Source organism: Hyperolius riggenbachi, chromosome 7 (genome assembly GCF_040937935.1).
Source record: "Hyperolius riggenbachi isolate aHypRig1 chromosome 7, aHypRig1.pri, whole genome shotgun sequence".
NCBI classification, from domain to species: domain Eukaryota; kingdom Metazoa; phylum Chordata; class Amphibia; order Anura; family Hyperoliidae; genus Hyperolius; species Hyperolius riggenbachi.
Genome location: NC_090652.1, coordinates 51,450,483 through 51,474,591, shown reverse-complemented (window position 1 = coordinate 51,474,591; position 24,109 = coordinate 51,450,483). Strand labels below are relative to the sequence as shown.

Sequence of the window (24,109 nt, the reverse complement as noted above, 5' to 3'; positions counted from 1 at the left end):
AGATGTTTCAAGAGGTCTAACACCTGGAGGGGGGCATGGCGGAGTGTGATACGTGCCAAAAGTCCCGGGGAAAAATCTGGATGTGACGTAAAGCAGCGTTTTAAGGGCAGAAATCACATTGAATGCTAATTTGCAGGCCTAACGTGCTTTCAAACATCTTACATGTGTATACATCAATCAGGGAGTGTAATTAGAGTACTGCTTCACACTGACACACCAAACTCACTGTGTAACGCACCGCAAACAGCTGTTTGTGTAGTGACGGCTATGCTGGACTACTGCGCAACATGGCGAGATTGCTCTTCCTCACTCAGTGATGTCAGGTAATGTGTGACTTCCTTCTCAACTTTCCATGGCATTGTTAAAAAGCTTACGTTTTGTTTTTAAATTACATTTTCTACTTGCTGTGTACTTGTTCAGTACCGCTACAATAAGAATCCTGTGGAGGCGGGCAAGTCTGCCATTGTGACCCCAGGTAATGGCCGGGGAATGAGGGGTTTGAATCCGGTGTGGAGCCTGAGCAACGGCTACTACTACACATCCAAGGAGGGCAGCTGGCAGGCATGCAAGCCCGCCCGCCCCGAGGTAGTGACCAAAAATAACAATACAGGAGGAGGACTTTCGAGGCCCTGCTGTGTATTTGAAATGAATGTACTTTAAATCCTTTAACAAGAACCAGTTATGGCGGGCAAAGATGACACCACATTCCTTTCACGAGAATCATATGGAGGCGGGCAAGTCTGCCATTTGTGACCCCGGGTAATGGCCGGGGAATGAGGGATGGAATCCGGTGTGGAGCCTGAGAAACGGCTACCACTACACATTCAAGGAGGGCAGCAGGCAGGCATGCACGCCCGCCCCGAGGTAGTGACCAAAAATAACAATACAGGAGGCGGACTTTCGAGGCCCTGCTGTGTATTTGAAATGAATTAACTTTAAATCCTTTAACGAGAACCAGTTATGGCGGGCAAAGATGACACCACATTCCTTTCACGAGAATCATATGGAGGCAGGCAAGTCTGCCATTTGTGACCCCGGGTAATGACCGGGGAATGAGGGATGGAATCCGGTGTGGAGCCTGAGAAACGGCTACCACTACACATCCAAGGAGGGCAGCGGGCAGGCATGCAATACAGGACTTTGAGGCCCTAATTGTAATGAATCAACTTTAAATCCTTTAACGGGAATCCTTTATGGAGGGCAAGTCTGCCATTGTCACCGCGGGGAATGAAGGTTGGATTCCGGCCCAAAGTGGGAGCCTGCTGAGACCCATGCTGTAGCTGCCCTGACCGTGCTTTGCAGACCAGGCATCTGTGGTCAGATGGACCCTTGAGCCAGCGGAAGACAAACCAAGTCGAAAGCATTTGCCAAAAATGTTTAACGGAGGGCAAGTTTTTTTGCCCTTTTTTTTAATTTTTTGAAAATGATAGATGGTTGTATTTTTAAATTGTTTGAAAGTTTACATGGTTGTATTTTTAAATTGTTTGAAAGTTTAGATGGTTGTATTTTTAAATTGTTTAAAAGTGTATCCATTCTTCCTCCCCCCAGCCACGAACAATACCATGGGAACGTGGAGCAGCAGAAGCCCCCTGTGACGGCTGCCGCGGTTGTTCTCCGCGGCTTGTCTTTTGAGGGGTGCTGCTTTTCCTCAGGTGTTCTTGCCATAGCTGTTTGTGCCTTCTCTCCAGGTGCCTTCGTAAGGCACTTGTCCCTACGTGACAGTTGGCCTTTCCACGGCTCAATTTTTGCTGGCAGAGACAACAGATGGCTTTGCTCCGATCTGAGACACACACGTTAAAAAATTTCCAAACCGCTGAGCCCAACTGGGCTGATGGCGCTACGGTGGCATCAGCAGCTGACGTTGAAGGGCATGTTGGCTGTCTGGCCATAGCTGGCGATACATGGCGCCGGACACTGCCCCCAGCTGTTTCTGAGGACGAGCTCCCTCTGCTTCTATCATGGAGTCGTCTCCTCCTAGTCCTCTCTGACTCCTCCTCTGAACTGTCCCCCTGGTCATCTCCTCTACTGGGAACATATGTGGTATCCATATAATCGTCATCATAATCCTCCTGGCCAGCTGCACTTTCCTCAGACACCTCCTCACGATTTTGGGAAGTGATGGCACGTGCCTTCTTCTGAGCACTGTATTTTGGGCCAGGTCCGCACGAAATCACAGCAACACCACCTCGCACAGACCTGCCGGTGCCTGGTGGTCGTCCTCTGGGTCTGCCTCTACCTCTTCCTCTACCTGGTTTGTCCATTTTGTCCATCTCGGGGGGATGCTAGGTATATGCAGGGAGCTGGGTTCACTCAACACAACAGGTAGTAGGATGCCGTGAGCTGGGTTCACTCAACACAACAGGTAGTAGGTATATGCAGTGAGCTGGGTTCACTCAACACTACAGGTAGTTATGTGCAGTGATGAGGTGGGTTAAGTAAACACAACAGGTAGTAGGTATATGCAGTGAGCTGGGTTCACTCAACACAAAGCTAGGTATATGCAGTGATGAGGTGGGTTAAGTAAACACAACAGGTAGTAGGTATATGCAGTGAGCTGGGTTTACTCAACACAACAGGTAGTAGGTATATGCAGTGAGCTGGGTTCACTCAACACAACAGGTAGTAGGTATATGCAGTGAGCTAGGTTCACTCAACACAACAGGTAGTAGGATGCAGTGAGCTGGGTTCACTGAACATTAAAGGTACTAGGATGCAGTGAGGTGGGTTCACTCAACACAACAGGTAGTAGGATGCAGTGAGCTGGGTTCACTCAACACAACAGGTAGTTAGGTGCAGTGATGAGGTGGGTTAAGTAAACACAACAGGTAGTAGGTATATGCAGTGAGCTGGGTTCACTCAACACAAAGCTAGGTATATGCAGTGATGAGGTGGGTTAAGTAAACACAACAGGTAGTAGGTATATGCCGTGAGCTGGGTTCACTCAACACAACAGGTAGTAGGTATATGCAGTGAGCTGGGTTCACTCAAAACAACAGGTAGTAGGTATATGCAGTGAGCTGGGTTCACTCAACACAACAGGTAGTAGGTATATGCAGTGAGGTGGGTTCACTCAACACAACAGGTAGTAGGATGCAGTGAGCTGGGTTCACTCAACACAACAGGTAGTAGGTATATGCAGTGAGCTGGGTTCACTCAACACAATAGGTAGTAGGTATATGCAGTGAGCTGGGTTCACTCAACACAACAGGTAGTAGGTATATGCAGTGAGGTGGGTTCACTCAACACAACAGGTAGTAGGATGCAGTGAGCTGGGTTCACTCAACACAACAGGTAGTTAGGTGCAGTGATGAGGTGGGTTAAGTAAACACAACAGGTAGTAGGTATATGCAGTGAGCTGGGTTCACTCAACACAACAGGTAGTAGGTATATGCAGTGAGCTGGGTTCACTCAACACAACAGGTAGTAGGTATATGCAGTGAGCTGGGTTCACTCAACACTACAGGTAGTTATGTGCAGTGATGAGGTGGGTTAAGTAAACACAACAGGTAGTAGGTATATGCAGTGAGCTAGGTTCACTCAACACAACAGGTAGTAGGTATATGCAGTGAGCTGGGTTCACTCAACACTACAGGTAGTTATGTGCAGTGATGAGGTGGGTTAAGTAAACACAACAGGTAGTAGGTATATGCAGTAAGCTGGGTTCACTCAACACAACAGGTAGTAGGTATATGCAGTGAGCTGGGTTCACTCAACACAATAGGTAGTAGGTATATGCAGTGAGGTGGGTTCACTCAACACAACAGGTAGTAGGATGCAGTGAGCTGGGTTCACTCAACACAACAGGTAGTTAGGTGCAGTGATGAGGTGGGTTAAGTAAACACAACAGGTAGTAGGTATATGCAGTGAGCTGGGTTCACTCAACACAACAGGTAGTAGGTATATGCAGTGAGCTGGGTTCACTCAACACAACAGGTAGTAGGTATATGCAGTGAGCTGGGTTCACTCAACACTACAGGTAGTTATGTGCAGTGATGAGGTGGGTTAAGTAAACACAACAGGTAGTAGGTATATGCAGTGAGCTGGGTTCACTCAACACAACAGGTAGTAGGTATATGCAATGAGCTGGGTTCACTCAACACTACAGGTAGTTATGTGCAGTGATGAGGTGGGTTAAGTAAACACAACAGGTAGTAGGTATATGCAGTGAGCTGGGTTCACTCAACACAAAGCTAGGTATATGCAGTGATGAGGTGGGTTAAGTAAACACAACAGGTAGTAGGTATATGCAGTACTGGGTAGTACAATGTGCAGCTCCCTGTCACACACACAGGTACAATGTTCGCCTGGAACCATTCGCCGGCGAACCGTTCGCTACATCTCTAATGGTTAATCAAGAGGAGCCAGTAGGTTGTGGTGGTGGTGGTAAAGGGTGGTAAGGCAGGCATAGTGATTCCCAGCCACTTCATGTCCCCCTCTTGCCAACCACAGGGAAATACTCACCCAACAGGGCCTGACAGAGTTTTTTCCTTGGACAGAAAGTGGTGTAGGGAGCAGAGGAGGTCACTGAGGACTGGCTGCCTGAACAGGCCTCAGTGTCGGCAGGAGTGGCAGAGGGGGTTCTGGTGCTCTGAGTCTGCTAGAGCCAGCTTGCTTTAGCCAGATGATGTGGGGTACTTGTACTTTATTAAAATCGGGGTTGGACTTTAAAGCAAATCAGCACGGACTGACAGACAGCAGAGGAGAAGACAGTGCACACTAACTGTCTAACTGACACACTGACACTGCTCAGCACAGCAGCACTGCAGTAATCTGTAAGCTAACACAACACGCTAACACAACACGCTAACACAACACGCTAACACAACACGCTAACAACTAACTAGCACTGCAGTACTAACTACACAATAACACAGTAATCCTGTTCCCTAACCTATACTGTAGCTAAGGCAGACCTGGCCTGTGCACAGCACACATAAACACAGGATCTAATAGCAGCTGCTGCAGCACATGAATCTGACTGTCACTGAATAAAATCAAACAATTACAAACTAGCTAACTAAAAAACAATAGAACAATAGTGTAGTGAAGGTGTTTAGCACTGAAAAGCTTTAGGTTTATCACTGTATACAGCACTTGCTAGGCCAGCAGCACCGGAGCATGTCTCTCAGTGAGCAGTCACAAGCAAGGATGAGATTTCTCATCATGGCACCCCTCCTTAATATACAGGGGGGGCTGGCCAGGGTTCCCTTCTGTGATTGGGTGCTTGGGCTTAGGCTGGGAGCCCTCTGATTGGCTCAATGATTTGATGGACATCATCTCCATGGTTACAGTATCCAGATTCAGATATCCGCACATATCCAACCAGAATCTGGATTGCGGATAAATATCCGCATGGCACTATTCGGATTTCCGCAGATATCCGGAATCCGAATCCGAGTTCAGATAGTGGAAAAAGTTTAGATTATCTGGGTAGTTCGGGTATCCAAATATTGGATGAGCACCACTGATCGCGGCACATACACACACACAAACACATACATACATACATACATACATCCGATTTTATACTGAGTATATATATATAGATTCTGAAAGAGCTGCTTTATAATTGGGAACTGTTTGTGTTTCTGTCTTGCAGGTCTGGTTCCCACGGTGGTCCTCACTCATGAGCTCAGTGAGCATCTGCCTGACGCAAAGGAAAAATTTCGGCAAATGGGCGTGACAAACATGTTCTCATTGGAAAATTACACTGACAAACCTCACCTGAAGACCCGGGGCAAGCATGAAGCCATACTGAGGTGCCTTTATGGAATAGTTGAAGACGTCATGTTCCGGATGTCAGAAACACGAAAACCTGTCACTGAAAACATCCGAAGAAAAGAAATTCTTATAAAATTTATTCATGACAGAGACAAGAAGAAAGCTGAAGAGGCAGCACGAGAGGAAGAACGTAAGATATTGGATGAAAAACTTGCAGGACAACCGTTTGCGTATTTTTTCTCCCGGAAAAAATTGTAAAAAAAAAAAAATCACTGCAGCTATCTGCACTGTTAAGGTAGTTGTTAGTACTATAAATACGGGCTGTTGAAGTAATAGGGAGGTTTATTCACAAAATATCAGTAAAACTAACATGCACAAACAGCGCACCTGAGGTTTGTGTAAAGTGTGTTAACGTGTATGTAATGGATTTGTACTATTAGTGTACCATATTTTTGGGAATATAAGACACTTTTCTCCCCCAAAATGTGGGGAGAAAAGTTGGTGCGTCTTATATTGCAGAGATACGGAAAAATGAATGCAGAGTACACATGGAAGCTTTTGCCATACTTTGCCTGCTCCTGCCGCCACAATCCTCTCCCCCTGGCTCTGGGTCTTGCATCTTCCACTGCGATCCTCTCCAGCATGCCTTCTTCCATCCTCTTCTCCTGTCAGCACGCTCCTCTTTAGTGGCAGCGTTAGGTGGGGCCACCGGCCGTCTACTACTAATCAGAACAGCCAGGTCCTCCATACTGCTGCCTCCATACACGCCGTCCCTGTACACTAGCCGCGCACGTCCGTGGGGGGTCACGCATGATGCCATGCGTGACCCCCGGGCCACGTGCGCGGCTAGTGTACAAGGACAGCGTGTATGGAGGCAGCGGTATGGAGGACCCGGCTGTTCTGATTAGCAGTAGGTGGATGGTGTCCCCACCTAACGCTGCCACTAAAGAGGAGCGTGCTGCCAGGAGAAGAGAATGGAAGAAGGCATGCTGGAGAGGATCATGGTGGAAGATGCAAGACCCAGAGCCAGGGGGAGAGGATCGCGGTGGAAGATGCAAGACCCAGAGCCAGGGGGAGAGGATCGCGGTGGAAGATGCAAGACCCAGAGCCAGGGGGAGAGGATCGCGGTGGAAGACCCAGAGCCAGGGGGAGAGGATCGCGGTGGAAGATGCAAGACCCAGAGCCAGGGGGAGAGGATCGCGGTGGAAGATGCAAGACCCAGAGCCAGGGGGAGAGGATCGCGGTGGAAGACCCAGAGCCAGGGGGAGAGGATCGCGGTGGAAGATGCAAGACCCAGAGCCAGGGGGAGAGGATCGCGGTGGAAGATGCAAGACCCAGAGCCAGGGGGAGAGGATCGCGGTGGAAGATGCAAGACCCAGAGCCAGGGGGAGAGGATCGCGGTGGAAGACCCAGAGCCAGGGGGAGAGGATCGCGGTGGAAGATGCAAGACCCAGAGCCAGGGGGAGTGGATTGCGGCGGCAGGAGCAGGTAAAGTATGAAAGTATTGTGTAGTGTTGTGTAGTTTAGTGCAGCGTATATTAGTGCAGTGTCATGTATTTTAGTTAAAGGAATACTATCGATTGAAACAACTTTTTTTTTTAATACTCTATATTAGTGTACACATTACCACTAGTGCTAGGGGCACTTTATTTATTCACCCAGGTCTCTCTCTCACTATCCCTGCTTAAAAATTCATTTCTCACACAGCTCATAGTAGTTTGGGTCACCCTGAGCTGCTTGATTACTCTGTCACTCAGCTCACAAATATATTTCACTGTGTCACTCACAGCATGCAGCAGACATGAGGAGAAATACGCTGATCTGAGGTGGTAACATGTAACTAAATGAGCTGTAATATTGCTGGAATATAACTAGCTATACCACGAGTCTGTGTTTACACTCAGACTGGCTGCCTGCTTGAGGTGATTCACTCCAGGCTGCATCCACTTTACAAGCTGCTGAGAGGGGCAGACCACTGTTTACAATTGCATTATTAGTATCTTTATCAGTCAAGAGAAGCAAAGGTAATAAACACACATTGCTAGAATCTTTAACCCCTTACCACTATATCAATAAGATTCTTTCAGCAAGGTGATAATGAAACTATAAACTGAGGAGTTGATAGCAACTCCCCTGTGCAGAGACATGGTCTAGCCCTCTGGGAGCTCAGTATTAGATACATTTTGTATCCAACACTGACGCCAAAACTGACGGAGGATTTTACAGCTGAGAGGAACAGCTGTGTGAGGAATCAAATTGCTCCTAGTACTTGCCCTAATGTGTGCTACAACATACAGCATTTAAAAATAAATGCATACATCGATAGTATTCCTTTAATTGCAGTGTAGTTAGTGCAGTGTAGTGTGGTTTAGTGCAGTGAAGTGTAGTTTAGTTAATTGTAGTGTAGTTTAGTGTAGTTTAGTTGGTAGGGGCAACAAGGCTTAGTGTGGTGTAGTTTGACAGTGTAGTGTATATTGAATAGGTTAGATACAGCTTCTTGGGGGTAAAAGATGCCCCTGCATTATAGACACACCTAGGTTTAGTTATTTTTTTTTCCTGATTTCTGCCCTCTAAATCTAGGTGGGTCTTATATGCCGGAGCATCTTAGATTTCGAAAAATACAGTACTTTGCGAAACACCAGGTACAACTTATGTTCATACCGTTTACATGTAAGTTTAAACCATATTTGGTGAATATACCTCTTCCTTTCTCCTTCATTTACCCTGTATGAAGCATAACCCTGAATGATATGTTTGTTACTTTTGTGACATAAAAATGATCATCTGATGTACCTACTGTTAATTTGAAATACTTGTTGACTAATGACTATTTGATTTTCAATAAAAATGATTGTTGGAAACATTTATCCTTCATTCTCTCCAGATTTCAGTGGCCTACCCTGCACCTCTTGATTTGTTGAGTTTTTAACTCCCAGCTTTCACAGACCCATTTTGCCATATACAGTCTAGAGATGGCTCGAACCTCCTATTTTCGGTTCGCGAACCTCAAGCGCGAACTTCCGCAAAAGTTCAGGCTCGCACAAACTTTTGCGAACTGCAATAGACTTCAATGGGGAGGCGAACTTTGAAAACTACAAACATTTATGCTGGCCACAAAAGTGATGGAAAAGATGTTTTAAGGGGTCTAACACCTGAGTTTTTGCATGGGGGAATTGGATACACGTCAAAAGTCCCGGGAAAAAAATCTGGATTTGACGCACAGCAGCGTTTTAAGGGCAGAAATCACATAGCAATGCTAAATTGGAGGCATAAAGTGCTTTAAAACATCTTGCATGTGTATACATCAATCAGGTAGTTTAATTAGTGTACTGCTTCACACTGACACACCAAACTCACTGTGACGGCCTTGCTGGACTGGTGCACACCATGGTGAGAGTGCAGGCCATGGCAGTTTTCAAGCCCATATGGTCGCTGGGCTGTGGTAGCTTATTGATAGAACAACTGTGTGTGTGTGTGTGTGTGTGTGTGTGTGTGTGTGTGTGTGTGTGTGTGTGTGTGTGTGTGTGTGTGTGTGTGTGTGTGTGTGTGTGTGTGTGTGTGTGTGTGTGTGTGTGTGTGTGTGTGTGTGTGTGTGTGTGTAGTTGGGACTGACTTAGTCTTCGGGCATTCAGTAGCCCTCCGGGATCCATGCCTCAATCATTTTAACAAAGGTGAGGTACTGAACACTTTTTTGACCTAGGCAACTTCTCTTCTCACTGACAATGCCTCTAGCTGCGCTGAAGGTCCTTCCTAGGACGATTGGCAGGGCAAGCGAAAAGTTGCATGGCAAATTGTGACAGCTCTTGCCACAGGTCAAGCCTGCGCACCCAGTAGTTTATCACTGCTCAGACTGTCGATGGTTCTTTCTCTACCATTGTTAAAGAAAGTGTACGGCCGGGGAGTCAGGGTTCGATTCCGGTCCAGAGTGGGAGCCTGAGAAACGGCTACCACCACACATCCAAGGAAGGCAGCAGGCACGTGCCGACTCGGGGAGGTATTGACGAGAAATAACAATACAGGACTCTTTTGAAGCCCTGTATAATGATGAGTACACTTGAAATTCTTTAACTGGAATCTGTTTTGGAGGGCAAGTCTGCCATCCATTTAACTGTGTGGTCAATTCTCTTTGGTACTTTCTGCACCTTAATGGTCGGGGAATCAGGGTTCTTTTCTGGTCCGGAGTGGAAGCCTGAGAAACGGCTACCACCACACATCCAAGGAAGGACACAATGTGCTGTCTAAGTAATGTACCTGCCCTGACCGTGCTTTGCAGACTAGGCATCTGTGGTCAGATGGACCCTTCACCCAATGCTGTGTGCCAGAGATGACACCACTTGCCTTTAACTGGAATCTGTTATGGAGAACAAGTCTGCCATCCATTCAAGTGAAAGGTATGCACTGACTACAATGTGCAGTCACAGATGCAGTGAAAGGTATTCAGTAACTGGTATCAATACAATGTGCAGCTGTCACACACATAGGTACCGTGAACAGGTGCAGTGACTGGTACGTATAACACTGCGTGCTGTCACGCAATGAACAGGTATGCAGTGAGCCAGTGACTAGTATTACAAATAAGCAGCTGTCACACACACAGGTACCGTGAACAGGTGCAGTGACTGGTGGTATATAACACTGCGTGCGCTCACGTAGGTAGGTGCACTGAACAGGTAGGTATGCAGTGATTGGTATTACAAATGTGCAGCTGTCACACACACAGGTAGTCACTGAATGTGCTGGGCCTGGCAGTGGCACAGTAGAAATTACCAAGGGGCCAAGGGCCAGCTGCGACTGACTGACAGGGTTGTATATGCAACAAGTGTCTGTGGGACACACACACACAAAAATAGATCACAAGAACAACATTAGCTCTCAAAAGAGCTGTTTTTGGGCGCTTTTTAGCAATAAGCATCAGCAAGGAGCAACCTTAACAAGCCTAACAAGAGCCTAACTAAGCTTTCCCTATGTCTACAGCAGGTTCCTCTCCCTTCTCAGATTACTGCAGCCACACGAGTGAGTGAAAAGGCTGACGCTGCCTGCGTTTTATAAGGGGGGTGGGGGGCTCCAGGAGGGAGTGCAGCCTGATTGGCTACCCTGTGTCTGCTGACTATGATGTAGAGGGTCAAAGTTGACCCTAATGATGTAGTATAGGGGGTGGGTCGAACCCGCATATAGTTCGCGGTTCACTGTGAACCACCGAAGTTCGTGCGACTAAGTTCACAATCGAACTGTTCGGGCCATCTCTAATACAGTCATGGCCGAAATTGTTGGCACTCCAGACATTTTGCCAGAAAATCAAGTATTTCTCACAGAAAAGTAATGTCACACAAAACTTCAAATATGGACTGGACAAAATAGTCGGCACCCTTTCAAAATTGTGGATAAATATTGTGGATTGTTTCAAACATGTGATGCTCCTTTAACCATTTGAGGACCAGAGGTTTACACCCCCCTAGTGACCAGGCCATTTTTTACAGTTCAGCACCTCACAACTTTAACAGTTTATTGCTCTGTCATCAGGGCCGGTCCTGGACTTTCTGCTGCCTGAGGCAAAGATCGTGAAGGCGCCCCCCCCCCCGGGCCCCAGGCCCCCCGTGCCCCTCCCCCCGCCCCGCCCCCTCCCCCCCTCCTTAAAGCAAAATTAAAGAATTAAAGAAGACCGCTTCAGTTTCTGCTCTACAGTGAATTAACTATCACATACCTTGCATTACTGGAGACCTGTAGGAAGAGTATGCTTTGAAGGAGAATGAAAAGTTTGGTTTCAGGGCTCCAGATTGGCAATCCTAAAAAAAAAAATACAGAAAGTTTAATTCAATAGTCCATGAGAGGGAGAGAAAGGGAAAAGACAAAAAGAGGAGAGGGATAAGGCTACATAGTCTGTGTGTTTACTCTGTAAAGTAGATACCTTATCTTGCATGTATGTGAAGATAATCCAACAAGTCATTGAAAAGGTATTCGAGGACCAAAGAACTCTAGGAAGAGTTAGGCTTCCAAAAGATTGACACCTATAAAAATAAAAATAATTGAGTCAAATAGTGAGACAGAAGAGGAGAGGGAAGAGTAGAGGAAAAGGTGAGGGGAGGAGAGAGGGGAGGGAAGAGAGGAGTAGTGCAGTCAACTAGAGAGACAGAAAATGAGAGGAGAGAGAAGAGGAACAGGAAAGAGGGAAGAGGGGGGGGGGGGAAGAGAGGAGAGAGAAGAGGAGATAGTGCAGTCAAATAGTGAGACAGAAGGAGGAACATGAGAGGGGATGGGAGAGGGAAGGAGGAGGAAAGGGAAGAGGGGAAGGAGAGAAAAGAGGAGATAGTGCAGTCAAATAGTGAGACAGAAAAAGGAATGGGAGAGGGAAGGAGGAGAGAAAGAAGAAGAGAGGGGGAAGGAAGGGGAGAGGAGGGAACAGGAGAGGAGAGGGGAGAGGACACATGGTCTCTGTTTACCTTGCATTCACGTTCGTTAAGTCCAGAGTGCCATTGAAGCCAAGCCATATTTTAGGACCAAAGACCTCTAGAAGTTTTCTCCCCAGGGCCAGGCCTCCACATTATTGAAGATTGGTGTGGCAGAACCCCGTCTGCGATCCAAACACACTCAATAGGCCATAAAGTAAAATCATGAGTACATTTATTGAATACAAAACATAACAAATAGTTAAAAGTCATAAATATAACCTGTAGCAGGAAAGAGGTATTCAGTCTAGTAACCAAGCAATATCCAACACCATAAGTTCTTGTGATTCACAATATGCATAGCTTGCCAGAACGCTAGAGATTAGGCTGACCTTTAGCGCCACCTAAAAAAAAAAACAGTCCCTTTATCAGAGTAACGTAGCCCAGTCAGGGCAAAAATTCTAGTCCCTTAATCCAGATAAACAGCTTGTTCAGCATAAGGTCCAAATTATTGACACCTATAAAAATAAATGGAGAGTCAAATAGTAAACCAGGAGAGGGAAGAGGGAAGGGGGAGAGAAGGACACATTGTCTGTTTACCTTGCATGCATGTTAGGGAAATCCAGAGTAACGTTGAAGCCATATTGTAGGACTAAAGACCTCTAGAAGTTTGCTCCCAGGCCTCCAAATTGAAACCTATAAGAAATAAATGGAGTCAAATCGTAAAAGAGGAGAGGGAAGAGGAAAGAGGAAAGGAAAAAGGAAAGAGGAAAGGGGAAATGAAAGAGGAAAGGGTAACTGAAAGGGGAAATGAAAGAGGAAAGGGGAAATGAAAGAGGAAAGGGTAACTGAAAGGGGAAATGAAAGAGGAAAGGAAAAAGGAAAGAGGAAAGGGTAACTGAAAGGGGAAATGAAAGAGGAAAGGAAAAAGGAAAGAGGAAAGGGTAACTGAAAGGGGAAATGAAAGAGGAAAGGAAAAAGGAAAGAGGAAAGGGTAACTGAAAGGGGAAATGAAAGAGGAAAGGAAAAAGGAAAGAGGAAAGGGTAACTGAAAGGGGAAATGAAAGAGAAAAGGAAAAAGGAAAGAGGAAAGGGTAACTGAAAGGGGAAATGAAAGAGGAAAGGAAAAAGGAAAGAGGAAAGGGTAACTGAAAGGGGAAAAGGAAAGAGGAAAGGGAAAAATAAAGAAAAGGAAAGAGGAAAGAAGAAAGGGGAACTGAAAGGGGAAATGAAAGAGGAAAGGGGAAATGAAAGAGGAAAGGGGAAATGAAAGAGGAAAGGGGAACTGAAAGAGGAAAGGGGAACTGAAAGAGGAAAGGGGAACTGAAAGAGGAAAGAGGAAAGGGGAACTGAAAGAGGAAAGGGGAACTGAAAGAGGAAAGGGGAAAGGGGAACTGAAAGAGGAAAGGGGAACTGAAAGAGGAAAGGGGAACTGAAAGAGGAAAGGGGAAAGGGGAACTGAAAGAGGAAAGAGGAAAGAGGAACTGAAAGGGGAAATGAAAGAGGAAAGGAAAAAGGAAAGGGTAACTGAAAGGGGAAAAGGAAAGAGGAAAGGGGAACGGAAAGGGGAAATGAAAGAGGAAAGGGGAACTGAAAGAGGAAAGGGGAACTGAAAGAGGAAAGGGGAACTGAATCCAAAGAGTGACACCCGTTTCTTTAACTTCTGTAACATTCTTTAAACAGTTTCTTCTTAGTATGCCCAACACATGGCAACTTTAGTCTTCAACTCGTTATAAACGTCAACTCGTGCATCTTCAACTCGTGCATCTTCAACTCATTATAAACGTCAACTTGTGCATCTTCAACTCGTTATAAACGTCAACTTTTAAAAAACTTGAATTACAAGAAAGGTGCCCTTCGTGCCTTGGCGGAGGCAAAGGCTGTAATTGCTTCATCCACATTAATATTCTCGGCCAACTCATGCTCTATTGATATTGTAGCAAGCCCCAGAAGTCTCTCTTGTGTCATTGTAGACCGCAAATAGGTTTTAATTAATTTCAGCTTCGAAAAACTACGTTCACCACTTGCAACAGTGACAGGAAGTGTAAGGAGAATACAAAGAGCAATGCAGGTGTTTGGATATATGGTAGACATTTTGGTTTTGTAAATGTACTCCAGAACAGCCCTTGGTGTCATGCAGTCTTTGGGTAAATATCTACACAGTGTATGAAGCTCATAACACAAGTCTGCAGCTTCAATATCTCATTTTTTGTCTTGACAAAGTGCTGTGTCCAGCTGATCACATTGCTCACGTACTTCTTCTGCAGTCAGTTCCTTAACTGTTGGGATTTTGTACAGTATACCGAAGATGCTGCTATATTCTTTAACCTGCAGGAAACGGTCCTCCACTGACTGGAGTGCACAGTCTAGAATGCTGTTAAAAAACTGCACTTTAAAATTCTGTTTTGGATAAGTGACCTGCTCATCCAATGATTCATAGTCAAAGTGCCTTTTAGTGCGATGGATTCTCCCAACCGGAGCAGGTGGAAAATTAGCTTCAATCTTCAGCTCTTCAGCCAATGTTTCAGCAGTCTTGATGACCTTTTCAAACTCCTCATCTGTACGGTAATTTTGCAGAAACAATTTTGTTTTTTCAAGCTGTTCCATTGCTCCCGAAAGATCAGCTTCAATTTCCTGGAGTCTCTTGCTTGTGATGTTAATGTTGAACAAGATATCATACCACAACACTAATCCACACAAGAATTTAAAGCTGCAAATATTTTTTTGGATGCCTCTTGCTTCCGCTATGGTTTTTGATCGAGTTGCCCCTGTCAAAGTGGAATCTTCCATGGCAGCAGAAAGTGCAGCATCTACTTTTCCAATTTGATTCCAGACAGCTTTAACAGCATCAATTCGGCTCTCCCAGCTAGTGGTGCTCAATGGCTTGAGTGTAATCCATTGCGGTGTTACTGACAGGTGTTCCTTTAGAACAGTCCAGCGGTGTGTTGAAGCAGAAAAAAAAACATACAAACTCTGTATTATATTGAAGAACTCAACTGCCTCAATACAGGTAGATGCAGCATCACTAACAACCAGGTTTAATGAATGGGAGCTGCACGGGACATAAAAAGCTCGTGAATTTATCCGTCGAACTTGAGCCTGCACACCATTAATTTTGCCTTTCATGTTTGAACCGTTATCGTAACCTTGGCCCCGCATGTCATGAACACTAATTCCAAATGATTCCAGTTCCTGAAGCAGTACTGTTGTCATGCCAGCTCCTGTCGTGTCATCTATATCAATAAATGTTAAAAAGTGTTCTTTAATGGAGACAGCTGCAGAGTTGCTTTCCGTACTTTCGGTTGCTGTGACAAATCGCACAATTAACGTCATCTGCTCTTTATGGCTTATATCGGGAGTATAATCCAAAATAATAGAATAATACTTTGCAGCATGAAGATGTGCCAAAATCTTTTCCTTGATCTGCTGAGCTAGTAGCTGTATAATTTCGTTTTGAATTCTTTTTCCAAGATAATGATTGTGCGTTTCCTTGTTGGTAATTCTGTCCAAATGCCTCTTCATTACCTCATCAAATTCACTAATTGCCTCCACCAATTTTAGAAAGTTGCCATTGTTTGGTTGAAACATTTTGTCACTATTTCCACAAAAAGCTAGGTTCTGCATAGCCATAGTTCTAACGAGCACCATTAGTCTCTTTAACACTTTTCTCCAATGCTGTGTTTCTGAATCAATAAGTTCTCTATTTGTGTCAGCAATGGTCAATCCGAGTCTCAGTCTAATTTCTAGGTCTTTCCATTTGTGGAATGCCATGGTATGGTATTCTGCTCGCTCATGACTTTCCAGATTCCTTATTAGATTGCTCCAATCACTAAATCCTGTTGAACACAGCAAAGAGACTGGAACGTTAGGTGGGAATAACTTGCAACAAAAGCAGAAGACAGCATCTCTGCTCTCTGAGTACATCAGCCACTGTCTTTCTGCTGTCTCCAAGTTTGGCAGGTGGCGTTTGTAATATTTGCGATGAAAGCTTCTGTGTTTTTTATCTTTTGGGAAACGAGCAAGTTTGACCTGCTTTGGACCATGCAGTACCAGATAATCTCTCAATTTGCTGCTCAAATCCATCCATAGGCCAGGGTCTTGCAGCACTGATGGATCAAATTGTGATTCTTCTGACAAGGTTTGTTCCTCAGTTTCTTCCATCTCTACATCCATTTGCACTCTTGAGGTAGCACTAGTAGACGCTTGACTGGTATCTCTTGAACTTTCATCGCCAGCAATATGCAGATCTGAAGAGTGAGAAATACTAATTATCGAAGCACTTCCGCCAGTATCAGAACTAGATGCTTGTGTCTCTTCAGGTTGTGTTGTTCCTTCTGATGTTTCTCGTGAAAGAGACTTCAGCATCGAGCCTTTCTGTTTTGCCAGAGCAGAAGCTTTAGCCTCCCTCTTCTTTTTGTATGCTGCCCCAGAGAGGCGTTTCCGCCCGTCTGACATTTTGATGTAATCTGGGGGGCGGGGGGGGGGGCTGGGGGGGGGGACGTGAGGGAAGAAAGAAGAGAAAGGAAAAAATAAAATAAAGGAAAAATAAACATACAGTATACATACATTTATACAATGCTTCTGCAAAATATTCACTGCACATCATTTTTTTAAATTCATTTTTCGTAAGTGGAAGAGGTTCAAAACCATGACACTTCCTAGCGCTAACTACACTGACAGAAACAACCATCTCTGCAGCAATCAAGCCTGTATGGTTTGAGTGGTCAGACAGAAGCCACTCCTTAGTAAAAGGCATGTGACAAAATACACCTAAGGCTGGTTTCACAGTGGAACTTTACAGGCGCACGTTAGAGCAGCCTGTAACGCAGCCCACCGCACAGTAATGAAAAATCAATGGGGCTGTTCACAGTGCCTACGTTGCGTTACATTGTAACGCTGCGTCACAAGACAACGTACTGCATGCAGTACTTTAGACGCGTTAGACTGCTTGCACATGCTCAGTAATCTTGTGGAGGAGTGGAGAGCGGCCAGGCACATGGCTAATTAATATGCACTGCACGTTGTAACGTGCAGTGTTTACTTCCTGGAGCGGCCGCTCTGTGCGGCGATTGGCCGGCGGGACCACTTGATGCCGCATGCGCACAAGAGTGCGCACCACAGCATCACTGACGCCAGAGTGAGCTGCACAACGCGGCTCACTCTGACGTCCAGATCCAGCACCACCAGGCGTTGCGTTAGGGGGACGTTATGCGACCTTAACGCCCCCTCTAATGCAACGTCCTGGTGTGAAATTAGCCTAAAGGATTCAGACCATGAGAAACAAAATTATTCACGTTAAGGCTAAGGCCTCTCGCTCCCTGCCGCCATCTCATCCAGGCAGGCTAAGTGAAGCGCAGAGGCAGTGACTGTGGTGTCTGGCTGCTGCTCTTGCTGTAGCTCCAGGAGAGGCAAAGAAGCTGTTGGATGGATGGGGCTATGGGGGGGGGGGGGTGCAAACTGCTCTGTGGATGGATGGAGCCATGATGGTGCAGAGAAGCTGCTGGTATGCAGCCTGTGTGTGGATGGATGGAAGCCATGATTGGGCAGATTGAAGCTGCTGCGATCATGCCTATGCAGATGAATGGATGGATGCATCAGGATGGGACAAGAGAAGCTGCTGTTATAATGCAGGCTGCATTATGAAGCCTGTGTGAGAACAGGAGCTCAGCTACCTATGAGACGAGCTCAGCTACATATGAGGCTCAGTGAGCCTTATAGGCAGTGGTGCTCTGATACCCCTTTTTATTATTCGAGTTTGGTGGAATTCGAATAGTAAATTATTCGAGTTTGGTCGAATATTCGAATCGAATATTTTTTACTATTCGATTCGACCTCGGAATTCGAGCTCACTATTCGAGTCTGTATTCGAGCTCATTATTCGAGCTGACTATTCGAATTGGCCTTAAATAGCTTCCAACACTTGTTTTGGGGGTGGATGATGCAAGAAACATCTTTTTTTTTCCAAGTAACAACAGCAAGTGATTATGTGGGGATGTTCCTTTAAAAAAAAAAAGGGGGGGCGTGGCCGGAACGGGGATGTGAGCGGTCGCATCTCTCGGAGCTCTTCACCTCGTGGGTAACACTAGCCATTATCCTGCTATTATCCTGCTGCACACGGTACATTGTACCCCCCTTATTGGATACCTACCAATCCAGCGGGCAGAATGGGACCAAAAAAGGTCGACAAAACCGCAGAGAAAGTCACTGGCCCGATAGATAAATTCCGCCGCGCGGATCAAGATGGCGGCGGACCAGCTACAGAGGAGGACGCGGCCTCCCTGCCAGACCTGTCTCCCTCTCCTGAAGCCCAATCAATACTGGCAGCAATCTCCGCTCTACAAACCTCGCTCACAGACACCTTCACCACCAAAATAGAGGAGGTTAAAGCTGACTTACATCTCCTCCGGCAGGATGTCCGCAACCTCCGCGAACGCGTCTCTGACGCCGAGGCCCGAATCTCCAAGCTGGAGGACGACTTCAGAACGCTCCCAGCCGACGTACGCACCTCACAAGGCCACATCAAAGCCATCATAGCCAGGCAGGAAGACATGGAGAACCGCCTGCGTAGATCCAATATACGCCTAGTGGGCCTCCCGGAGAAATTAGAAGGAAATGACCCTGCCCGATTCCTGGAAGAGTTACTAACTACGCAATATGGCAGGGACTCTTTCTCTGCGGCCTTCTCTGTGGAGCGCGCCCACCGGATACCCTTTAAAATCAACCCACCTGGAGCTCCCCCACGTACCTTTATTGCAAAGCTTCTTAACTTCAAGGATCGGGATGCCGTTCTCTGATTATCCCGCGAACAAGGCAACATCCACCTCGACAATGCCTCCATTTCCATATATCCTGATTTCGGCGTGGAAACACAGAAGCAACGCGCCAAGTTCCAGGACGCAAAACGCAAGCTTAAAAACCTGGGCCTGCAATACGCCATGCTCTTTCCTGCCCGCCTAAGAGTCGTATCGGATGGCAAGACTCTTTTCTTTGAATCCCCTTCTGAGGTCCTTACCTGGATTGAAAAGAACAAGCCCCAGCCTAGCCCGGAAGACTGAACCATCTTTCTACGATAAGGTATCTCTCACTACCCCTGAGGCCTTAGCTGTAGAAGCCTTATATTATTATGACGGTGCTGGCTCTGAGGCCCGGTATGACTTGGTGCTCTGCCGGGGCCTAAGCTAAATTTTCTGTACTCCTTCCAGAACTATACGAGCCAGCCATGCCGCGCCTACCTTTTCAAGCAGCAAGGTAAATACACCTCCTTGTGCCACAGGGCCTATCTAGTGGCCCTAGTAAGGTACAGAGCAAGGCTGTATGCGACACCATGTACTGATGTCGCACCCACAGATGTCATTATTCTGCTATCACGTATTATGTTATTTTTGTATTTTCCTTGACTGTTATAGGATTATACATGCAAACCTTGTTATACCTATGTTGGTATTTGTTTCTGGGAAGAAGCTCTGGCCCTGCGTTCAGGGCTATGAGCCGGGTAATACCATTAAGTTCAATACTAACCCCCTCACCAGCGGCCGGGGGCCCCTTGCCCCCTCCTCCCCCCTCCCACCAACTAGGATCTATGTTCTCCAATTCCTATATTCCCTCCCGAGATGGCTTCTCAATCCCGATCCATTAGCACCCCCCTTTCTCTGCTGACATGGAATGTAAGGGGTATACGGGACGGGGTTAAGAGGTCGGTGGCCCTAGACTTTCTACGTAAACAACATGTGGACATAATCGCACTGCAGGAGACACATCTGGACGGCGCCCTCCATATGGCTTTACGCCGTACGTGGATTGGCTGGTCCTTCCACTCCATGTTCTCCTCGCATTCCAGAGGTGTCTCCTTGCTTTTTGCTAAAAGTGTCCAGTTTCAACTGATCGACCGAATTATTGATGATGAAGGCAAATATATTTTTATGCACTGCTTATTATACAATGCTCCCACTATAATTATTGCTATATACATACCTCCTCCATTCTCTTTTGCCGTACTGAAACTTGCACTAAACTTTATTGCCCTTCACCCACAGGTCCCGTCGATATGGCTCGGGGATTTTAACTACGTTTTCTACCCTAGCACTGATAAAATCCCCCAGCCAACCCCCTCGACCTCATTTACTAACAAAGATACTAAACTGGTAAATCTTCTTAAAGATGTCTCCATACATGATACTTGGTCAGTGAAATATCCTTTTACCCCGGCATTCTCGTGCTACTCTGCATCGCATAAATCCCACTCACGCCTGGACTACATTTTGATCTCCTCCTCCTTACTTACCAACATAAGTAAAGCAAGTTTCCTTCCCTCCCTTATGTCTGACCACTCTCCATACCTCATCCAGTTAAACTGGTCCTTCCCCCCTAAAATGCCCACCTGGCGGCTCCATCCCTTCTGGCTAGCCAAAGTCAGTGAGTCAAAATCCTCTGAAGAGGCTCTTTCTCAATTCCTGGACCAACAGGGCCGATCTGCATCACCCTCAGCGATATGGGAGGTGTTCAAACAATTTACTAGACAGCACTTCTCCTCCAGAATAAAAAGTATTAAAGTTAACTCAGCTATAGATGAACACGCGGCTCTTCTGGCATTACAACAGGCCACCTCAGACTTCAATGCTGACCCCTCCCCTACCCTTAACAATATCTATAGATCTAAACTAGCTGCATATGAACAGATTCTGGTAGCTAAAGCAAACCGGAAAATCTTATTTTCCAAGCAGAAAGTCTATGAGTTTGGTGAACAGTGTGGGGCTTTGCTAGCTAAACTATCCAGGGAATTGTTTGCCCCGCAGGTCATCCTCAAAATAGAGGACGTGGAGGGCTCTACTCTTTCCTCCCCTCCTGAGATCCTACAGCGTTTTGTCTCATTTTACGAAACACTCTACTCCACAACCTCCACTACCCCCACATCTGCAATTGCGGCCTATTTAGAAAATATTCCTATTCCCTCCTTAGACGAACCCAGCCAATTACTTTTAGATGCTCCAATAACAATCCAAGAAATCGAAGATGCTATCTCTTCTTTACCTTCCTCCAAATCTCCTGGTACTGATGGCCTGCCAGGGGAATTATTTAAACAACATAGGTCCCTATTGGCCCCTAAGCTTTTAGCACTATATAATCATGCTCTGGAAATAGGCACTCTCCCGTTCTCTATGAGAGAAGCTCTAATAATCTTAATCCTAAAGCCAGAAAAGAACCCACTACAATGTGAGTCATACCGTCCTATCTCCCTAATCCAGACTGATGTCAAAATACTAGCCAAACTACTGTCACAACGCCTGAATAAAGTAATCACTTCCTTAGAACACCCAGACCAATCTGGTTTTATCCCAGGTAGATCAACTTCTCTGAATATCAGAAGGTTATTTCTTGCCATGCAGGTAGAACACGAGAATGTCGGCACTAGAGTGGTGGCGTCCCTTGACGCCGCCAAAGCTTTTGACACCATTGAATGGGACTTCCTACTGTCTGTCCTACACCGTTTCAACATCGGCCCTCTTTATTGCTTGGGTTAAACTCCTTTATACCGACCCCTTCGCCCGGATCCGAATCAACGGTTGGATCTCTGATGCCTTCCCTATATCCAGAGGCACGAGACAGGGTTGTCCACTGTCTCCCCTTTTGTTTGACTTGGCGATTGAGCCCATTGCTGCTCTAATAAGACAAGACCCCCAAATCCTAGGTCTGGCAAAAGCAAATAAAACTGATAAAATCAGTCTTTATGCCGACGACATGCTCTTATTCTTAAATTACCCTGGCCCTTCCTTTCATTGTGCTCTTCTCCTTATTGATAATTTCGGACAATACTCTAGTCTACGCATCAACTGGTCCAAATCCTACATTCTTCCCATTGATGTGTTCCCTCCAACCCTGTCTCAGGCCTCTTCTTCTCTTCAATGGGCATCAGAGATTATATACCTTGGTATCAAGATCTCACGTATACCACAAGATTTTACCTCTCTAAATTGGTCACCCCTACTGCAATATATAACCACCAAATTCCTGGCATGGTCCAAACTTCCCATTAACGTAGCTGGCCGAGCAAACCTATTCAAAATGGTGCTCCTTCCCAAGATACTGTATGTCTCTTGGAATGCCCCGATCTATCTTCCATATGTCACTTTCTCAAAAATAAACGCCCTCCTAACTCAATTTATCTGGGGCTCCAAGAGGCACCGCCTCTCTCTCACCACCCTACAGAACCCAAAGAACCTAGGGGGCCTGGCGGTTCCCAACTGTCATCTATACTATTTGGCTTCTCAATTATCACACATATACCATGACCTAACAATAAACAGAGATCGGACATGCTCCCTTATACACGACATCCCCCCCCTTCACCACTTGGACCCCCTTTCTGTTATTGCCACAGGAGCCAAAAAATCCCCCCATGCCAAGCAACTGCCAATAACCTTTCACCAAACCTTAAAGGTATGGGATACTGCACACAAGTACCTCGAGTTAGATGCCCCTCTGAAATTCACCCCATTATGGGAAAATTGTGGCCTTCCTGAACTCCGAAAGCTCCCTAATAGTCGACTATGGTCTGAACGTGGCATCATTTACTTATACCAAGTCCTCGACTCTGGCTCCATTGTTCCTTATGAACAACTAGCAACAACATTTCAACTTCCAATATCTATGAAGTTCTATTACATGCAACTCTCACACGCCCTTAGAGCCCAATTCACTGTGTTACCACCTTCTTTATCAGACTCGGCCATACTAAACTTTGTGACTGGCCCCTCTTCCAGTCAGTTAATATCAGCCTTATATGCAGCTATGATGTTATCCGGTGCCACACGTAGAGCCTTCACCTGGAAGACTCAGTGGGTGCAGGATCTTGGAGAGATCTCCGATGAAGATTGGGAGGAGGCCCTCGAAGATTCTGCCAGGGTTTCCCCCCACATTCCGGACAGGCTACTTAGTCTCTATGTGATGCATCGAGCCTACCTCACCCCGGTTAGACTAGCCAAATTTCGAACTGGTTACTCACCACTGTGTCCTAAATGTGCCCTGTCCCAGGGCACTTTCTACCATATGATATGGTCCTGCCCCGAGGTAAACATCTTTTGGCAGCAAATCGTCAAATTCCTAAATGACAAAATGGGTTGCTCAGTTGCCCTTGACCCCAAACTCTGCTTACTCAACATGGTTCCCCATGACACCTATAATAAGTACACCAAGATTTTTCTCCTAAATGCCCTACATATAGCCCGCAAAGTTCTTACAAGGCATTGGATACAACCTCAGGTTCCTGGTTTGATTGACTGGAAGAGGGCGGTAAATCTAGTTCTCCCCTTCCATAAGGCCATATATGCACGTAGGGGGACTGAACATAAATTCCACGCCATATGGGATACATGGGTCAACTCACGTTATACACGTTGTAAAACTTGATTTATCCACTGGATTTATACACACCCTACATTGCTTTGGTATGGAGGAGTGGGGATAGATTCATGGGGTATTCGGCCGCTCAATGTATATAATGTTCACTGTTTGTAAGGGTTGTTGCTATATTGTTATGTTATAACATGTCTCTTGTTGGTCAACTCATCCTGCAAACTAAAGATATCCTTTTTGGACTTTCTTACCCTTCTTAATGCTTACATATTATCCTTCTGTTCCACTCCTTTAACTCTCAAGCCTGTTACAAGAAAATATTTTCCGCCTGCGTGCGGTTAACTCAATGCCTTGTACCACACTGCATTATTTTCAATAAAGATGACATGTTAAGTTAAAAAAAAAAAAAAAGGTGGAAAGAGAAGTTGTGTCCAAAATTCTGTTCAGTACTGTATATACTTCTTCTTCTTCTTCTTCTTTATCTTCTATATCTTCTTCTTCTTCTTCTATATCTTCTTCTTCTATATCTTCTTCTTCTTCTTCTTCTATATCTTCTTCTTCTTCATCATCTTCATCTTCTTCTTCTTCTTCATCTTCTTCTTATTCATCTTCTTCTTCTTCATATTCATCTTCTTCTTCATCTTCATCTTCTTCTT

At 45.8% G+C, this 24,109-nt stretch overlaps 1 protein-coding gene across 1 annotated transcript in view; it reads left to right on the top strand.

The window, feature by feature from the left end:
* Positions 1–6,329, top strand: part of LOC137524317 (uncharacterized) — a 277,077-nt gene extending 270,748 nt beyond the window's left edge. The window contains exon 5 of the mRNA XM_068244041.1: positions 5,600–6,329. Coding sequence (XP_068100142.1) covers positions 5,600–5,979 — 380 coding nt within the window. The 3' untranslated portion in view covers positions 5,980–6,329. The remainder of the gene's footprint in view (positions 1–5,599) is intronic.
* The last annotated feature ends 17,780 nt before the right edge of the window (positions 6,330–24,109 follow it).